General features: G+C 63.1%; 1 protein-coding gene across 2 annotated transcripts; it reads left to right on the plus strand.

The window, feature by feature from the left end:
- The first annotated feature begins 2,163 nt into the window (after nucleotides 1-2,163).
- Nucleotides 2,164-5,878, plus strand: TMEM250 (transmembrane protein 250). 2 transcript variants are annotated; one of them, XM_069474818.1, is made up of 2 exons: nucleotides 2,164-2,403; nucleotides 3,493-5,878. In XM_069474818.1, the coding sequence occupies exon 2, from the start codon at nucleotides 3,543-3,545 to the stop codon at nucleotides 4,023-4,025; it is 483 nt and encodes a 160-aa protein (XP_069330919.1). In that variant the 5' UTR covers nucleotides 2,164-2,403; nucleotides 3,493-3,542; the 3' UTR covers nucleotides 4,026-5,878. The 2 variants fall into 2 exon arrangements, with proteins under 2 accessions (XP_069330919.1, XP_069330918.1); XM_069474817.1 differs by lacking the exon at nucleotides 2,164-2,403 and adding an exon at nucleotides 2,517-2,733.
- Nucleotides 5,879-6,517: the final 639 nt, after the last annotated feature.

The raw sequence follows: 6,517 nt of genomic DNA on the forward strand, positions 1-6,517 counted from the left end.
GGTCTCGCAAGCTGTAGAAGTTTGAGGCCCCGCAAAACCTGCATGACATTCTAGGGCCTGGATGCAACCAGCAGCCAGTGACAGCCACGGTCAGAACCTTTCCCATGACAGCCACACTCCCCAAATAATCTCCTCTGCTTTCGGCCTCGGGTTATGCTGATCCACCCGGGAGCATTCTCTGGCCAGCAGTCCTGGGACCTCAGCCTGTCTGAAGCCCACATGTATGGCATAGCACCTGCCACCCTATCCTGTCATTTGCTCCTCAGCTTGTCCCTGTCACAAGGTGGCAGGCACCTCGAGTGAGGACTCTGCTCTGTTTATCTGTGCCCTTGGTACCCAGACCAGAGTAGCGGTGCGGGTGGGTGCCTGATTCTCAAGTGAGTGCCTACGCAGCACACAGCAGGCTGCAGGCGGCATAAACTCCAGCTGAAGCCAAGGCTGGGGGCCCACAGGGACGGCTCGGAAACCCACAGTGAGGGGGGCTGCTGGCTCTGCTCCTCCAACGGCATCAGCCACCTGGGGGACCAGGTGTGAAGCCGTGACACGTGGACACGACAGCCCTCACCAGCATGCAAGAAGCCCTGAGTGACAGGCGACCACCTGGCTTACCCGCCGCCCTCATCCTGGCCATGGGTACCATCTCCAAGTGCTGGCACCTCGGCAGGTGCCGCACAAGAGGAAAGACCCCTCTTGGGTTGGTTTGGCTCTAGTGGCTCTGAGGACAGACAAAAGACAAAGCCAGCCAGCAAGATGCTTTTATTATCTCAATGTTCAAATGTGTGGATCTCACAGCTTGGGAGGTGGACAGGCGACCCACGCTGGATACCAAGGATGGAAGGACACTTGCTTTTCTCAGGAGACTTGCTGCTGGCCACCAAAAAAGAAAAAGGCTCTTGGTGCTGTACCACTTACTGATGGACTTTGCTGGTCCAGATTTTCTTTGGATTCTAGCTCAGGCCAGGACAGAGGCGGCTCTGGTCCTGTGGGTGGGGTCTCATCACCAATGCAACCAAGGCCGTCAGGTGTGCCAGCCCCCCACCCCATGATGCTGGGAGTGCCACACACCCACCAGCCCTGGTCCAACAGCCAGTGTGCGGAGTCCAGAGCAGCCTGTATCCAATGACTGGGCCTGGTGGGCAGGGGGTCCAGCCCCTTGGTTCCAGTTCCCGACAAGTCTGAATGGCCACCCACTTTCTGAACCCCCGGGTGCAGGGCGGCCTGATCCCACCTTCCCCTCCCACCCACCAGCCACCCCAGTAAACTCCGTGCTGGAAACCCCACCTGTTGCCTTTGCCAGCGGACAGGGACCAGGCAGGATCATATGCAGAGCGGGTTCCTCGACAGTGAGTGCCCAGCCCCACTCTTCCTTCGCTGGGGGCTTCCTGGGACCCCTCGGAGTTGCTGTCATGCCCTGCTCCGGGGCTGTCCCCTGTACTTCGGCCCACGGGTGACACCCCGATAAACCCATCACCTCCCCGCCCTGTCGGCACCGAGGCCTGGGGTCGGTGAGCCCCGCCCCGACTCCCCACGCCGGGGGACTGCCCCCACCTGCCGCGCTGCCCATCCCAGCTCTGCTAACGTCGGAGGTCGCCCCCATTTTCGCCACCGCCCTCTCCCCCCCGTCCCGGGCGCGGGGCGAGCAGAGCCTTCGCATGTGGCCTCGAGGGAACCAGACCTGCGCCCGGCGCCCGCCCGGAAGGCGGCTCGCCCTGCGCTCCCGCCGCAGCGCCCCTGCTCGCAGGCACCCGGCGTGGTAGGCAGCGGGGCGCGGGTCTAGGCTCGAGGCTCCACCTCCGGAGACACAGGAAGACTCCGCCCCGGGCCCCGCCCACGGGGCGCGCCTGGGCACTGCACACTGCCTGCCGCGCGTGCGCGGAGGAGACCCCGGGCGACAAGCGCGTACGACCACTATCTGCGCCTGCGCAGGGCCAGCTGCGACGCCGACGGCGTACACGGGGCGGAGGCGTTGCGGGCCGCTAGCAGCCCACGTACGCGCGCGCGCACGCACGCCCTCGGGAAGCGCCGATTCCGGGACGCTGGGCGAGAGCCCCCGGAGGAGGAGGAGGAGGAGGAGGGAGGCGCTCGCGGTGCCGGGCGCGGGCGGAGGGGGCGGGGAGCCCGTCCTACGGTGGCTGCCGAGGGACAGCGTACGGCGCCCACGCTGGGCCAAACCCCGTCGGCAGCCGCGCCCGCGCGCCCCTTCCCGGCCCGGGTGGCCCCAGCCGGGGGCGCGTGAGGCCGGGTCCGCAGCCGCGCCGCCGGCGCCCTGCCGGGGCCTCGGCACCATGCGGCCGCCCTGCGACCGGAGCGCCGACAGACAGAGGAGCCCGCGGGCCCGGCGCCCGGCTCTGCCGGGCTGCTCCACGGTGCGGGCAGCCCGCGCCGCCGCGGAGAGGGCAGCGGGTGAGTGGCGGGCGGGGCCGTCTCCACGGCGACGCGGGCGCGGGACCCGGAAGTGGCGCCCGGCGGGGCGGGGCGGGGCGGGCTCCAGGCGGCTGGGAGGCCCAGCCGCGCGGGTCTGCGGAGGGCCAGGGCGGACAGCGAGTCTGTCGCCGCCGAGTCTGCGGAGGCCGCTGGACCGGGCGCTGTCTGCGCCGGCGGGAACGGGCGGGGCCGGGAGGCGCAGGCCCCTGTCCTGTCACCAACTTTCCCGCGCCGGTTTTGTTAATATGCGCTGCGGACTTTGAGTTCATTCCCACCCACGGTTACCTGGGCCGGCTGTAAATCGCCTTAGTAGGTGAAACTAGGGGACCTCTTGCCGGTTCTCTCTTCGCTGCCGCCCGGTCTGTAGGGCTTGCCACCCCTGGGCGCCCCTGCGCAGCACGGTCTGCACGGCTCCCCGCTCGATGGAGGGAGCAGTCTTGGGGTTTGGTAGCCTACCCAAGGTCATTCCCGGCGAATGACAGCGCCAGAGTTCAGGGCCCGCATGTGAGGTCCAGAGACCCCCGCCCTGCCATCTGGTCCCTCTGGCACTTGGCTTGTCAAGTTGCGGAAGTCACCTGTTCCACCTGGCACCTTCTGAGTTCACCTGTGGGCACCCCAGTCCGGCATCCCGATCCTCTTGTGGCTCCTTGCTTGTGCCATTGAAGGGCTTTGATGATCCCTGGGTAAAGCGGCCACAGAGGCTGGGCAGTGATGCCTGCTGAAGGAGAGAGGGTCGGCCAGTGGGTGAGGGCTGTGGGAAGGAGCTGTCAGCCAGGTCTCTCGAGCTCTTCAGGGTGGGCTTGGACGTGGACCCCTCCAGGCAGGTCCCCCGCCCCACTGCTGTGGATAGAACTGGCACTTTGGGTTTTCACTGCTTGTGGGTCTCTTGGAAGTATCCTTGGGAGGGTTTGTAAAGCGCAAGCCCCAGGTGCCCACAGATCCCAGTTCTGGACTCTGTTCCTGTACCCCAGGGCTGGCGTTTGTGCCCATCGATGCTGGCTGATTTCCTGCGGAGGGACGCCTCCTCTGAGTGATCAGGATGACCCAGCCTTTGTCCTCTCTCTGCAGGCCGACAGCACCCACAGGGCTCAGCTCTGGGCTCCCAGGCCTAGGCGCCCATGACCCCTAAGCTGCCCACGCCTGGACACTGCCACCACAAGCTAGCGCCACCGCCGGGACCAATGCCGGTCATGCCCATCCCCCGGCGGGTGCGTTCTTTCCACGGCCCGCACACCACCTGCCTCCACGCCGCCTGCGGGCCCGTGCGCACCTCCCACCTGGCCCGCACCAAGTACAACAACTTCGACGTCTACGTTAAGACGCGCTGGCTGTACGGCTTCATCCGCTTCCTGCTCTACTTCAGCTGCAGCCTCTTCACGGCTGCCCTCTGGGGCGCGCTGGCCGCCCTCTTCTGCCTGCAGTACCTGGGCGTGCGTGTCCTGCTGCGCTTCCAGCTGAAGCTGTCGGTGCTGCTGCTGCTGCTGGGCCGCCGGCGGGTGGACTTCCGCCTGATGAACGAGCTGCTCATCTACGGCATCCACGTGACCATGCTGCTGGTCGGGGGCCTGGGCTGGTGCTTCATGGTCTTCGTGGACATGTGAGGGCGCCGCGTGGCCCTGCCCCCACGCTCTACTTACTGAGCCGGCCTGCGGCCCGTTCTGTCCTGGGTGGGGTGGTCAGGGCCCTTTTCCTCTCTGCCCTGCCAGGCCCCCAGGCGAGGTCTGCAGCACAGGAGTGAGGCCGTGCTGCCCCAGCTCCCATGCAGGGGAAAAGGGCTGAGACTCTTCTGTAATGGGGACATTGGCACCTTCCTCGGGCTGGCTTTTTGCGCTGACCCTCCCTGTGTGCACGTTTGGGGCGGTGTCCCCTGTGGCCGCCTGCCAGTGGCTGCTGCTTGCACTTTTTCAGGTTGCACTGGAGGGTGGCCAGTCTGTCCCGTCTGCCTCCATGTGGCCCCCCTGCCCCTGTCCTCCCTACGGGACCATGTCTGGTGGTGACTTCAGGCGTCACCAGCGGCTTGGGAGACCCATGGATACAGTGGGGTCTGCTGCTCAGAAACAAATCTGGAGGGGGACCCTCCTGGCCACACAGCCCCCTTCCTTCGCACCTCTGGTCCCGGCCTCAGCCTAAGGAACGCGGGGGCTTCACTAGCTGCTACACCACACTGCCACTAAGCTGTTCACTCTGCCCTGGGCTGCCTGAGTCCTGGCAGAGCCCAAAGACCACCCTCCTCTCTCACCCTGAGGTGGGTCCCGAGTCACCTTGTTTGCTTAGATGCAGTTTAGCAGGGAGCCACAGAGGGGCTCAGTCTCGAGGGGACCTCAGCAGGTCCCTAGCTTGGGGGCCGGCTCGAGAGCAGACAGCGGCAAACCTGTGTTCATCCTGGGCAGGGCTGTTGAGAACGTTTAGCGGATGCTGTAAATCCCTTCAAATGTGGATTTCTAGGCAGGCAATTCCATTCCTTTCTGGCTTCTGGGGGAGGGGTTGGCCTCTGTTCAAGAGAACACCCGGAATGGAGACGCTTGTCTCCAGCGTCTGGATCCGACGGCAGAGGCCTCCCCGAGGCTCAGCGCGGCCCTGGGTGAGCACCGTGGTTTCGGGGGGCAGATGCGCTGGGCTCCTGGCTGCGTGTCCAGTGCTGGTGAAGGGCACAGCTGCCCCTCTGCTCTCGTGGCGGTCAAGGCATCTGGGATGTAAAAAGCCAAAATGACCGTGTGGCAGGGGCTAGTGGGCCGGGGAGGGGCACAGGGACGGAGTTCAGGGTGGGCTTCGACCTTAAGAAGGACACACCTGGAACCCAGGGGCTCACCAGCCCCCTGGCTCTGACCCTGTCTGTCGGGGGCTGGCAGTCGCTGCAGGCAGAGACAGGCTGCAGGGGAGCCGGACACGTAGGCCGACACTTGATTTGCCCAAAATTGTTGCTCCCCCCCTCAGCATGGGTGGTGGCCCCTTTGACCCTGCCTTGCCAGGCAGACCAGTGGCCTGGGGGCGGTTAGGACAGTGTGTGCCACTGGAAGAGACACTTAGAAAAACCCAAATCAGGTAGAGAAAGCAAAAAATACTTGGCTGCAAATCATGCTGTGTAGTTTGTAGCCAGCTTGTGTTCGCTGATCTTCCAACTCGAGGTCAGCGGATGGCCCGGTGGGGCAGCTGCCTGGCTCCCCTCGCGCGGGCGAGGGGCTTACCCGAGTGGATCCCTTCTTGCTGCAGAGAATCGTTTGCACTAAATCACGCTGTTTCCTCAAAGAAGCTTTTCGTTGATTAACTCGTTTCTCAGAACCACCGCATCCCACGCTGAGGGTGCAGGTGGGCGCGTGTCTGCGGGGTGGGGTGACGGGGCTCTGGCTGTGCCGCCTGGACCGCGAGCGCACAGCGCAGGGAGTCGCGGCCCCTCGTTCCACGCTGCTTTGTGTCCCGGTGCCTGTGAAATTCTTACTGAGGTGAACCACCTGCATTAAACCTATTTTCTTAACGTGGTGATGGAGTGACTGTTTAAAGCTTAAAATTTTTATTCCTTTTTTTCAAGGCTATAATAACCAAAAGCACCATAGAAACCATATTCTCGTATAAAAGCGAGAGAGTTTGTGAAAGCATTCATTTCTGATGTTGGGAAGGAACCGCTGTTCTGCTGGGGAAGCTGTCCTGGGGAGGGGCCCTGCTGAAGTGAGAGTTTGTCAGTGGGGAGGGTCACCTGTCACCGCGGTGCAGGCTGCATTCAGCGGATCAGGTGGTGTAGAGTCATTAAATAAAGATGGGGACGTGTTTCTGACACACTGTGGGAGGAAAGTAGGATTTGGGACGGTAAACAGAGGTGCTCTCAGTTTCAGGGGAGAAAGCACAGCATAGAAAAAAGTCGGAAGAAAAAGGAAACCAAAGCTGCAGGTGTTTTGTTTTTGTTTGTTTTGTTTTGTTTTGAGACAGAGTCTCACTCTGTCACCGAGGCTAGAGTGCCAGGGCATCGTCATAGCTCACTGCAGCCTCCAACTCTTGGGCTCAAGTGGTTCTCCTGCCTCAGCCTCCCGAGTAGCTGGGACTACTGGTGCACACTACCACATTTGGATAATTTTTGTATTTTTTTGTAGAGTTGGGGTCT

The sequence above is a fragment of the Eulemur rufifrons genome, chromosome 7 (genome assembly GCF_041146395.1).
Source record: "Eulemur rufifrons isolate Redbay chromosome 7, OSU_ERuf_1, whole genome shotgun sequence".
Classification (NCBI taxonomy): Eukaryota; Metazoa; Chordata; class Mammalia; order Primates; family Lemuridae; genus Eulemur; species Eulemur rufifrons.

Bases quoted from the DNA above. Each gene is read 5' to 3' on its own strand.
- TMEM250 (XM_069474818.1), top strand. From the start codon at position 3,543: ATGACCCCTAAGCTGCCCACGCCTGGACACTGCCACCACAAGCTAGCG.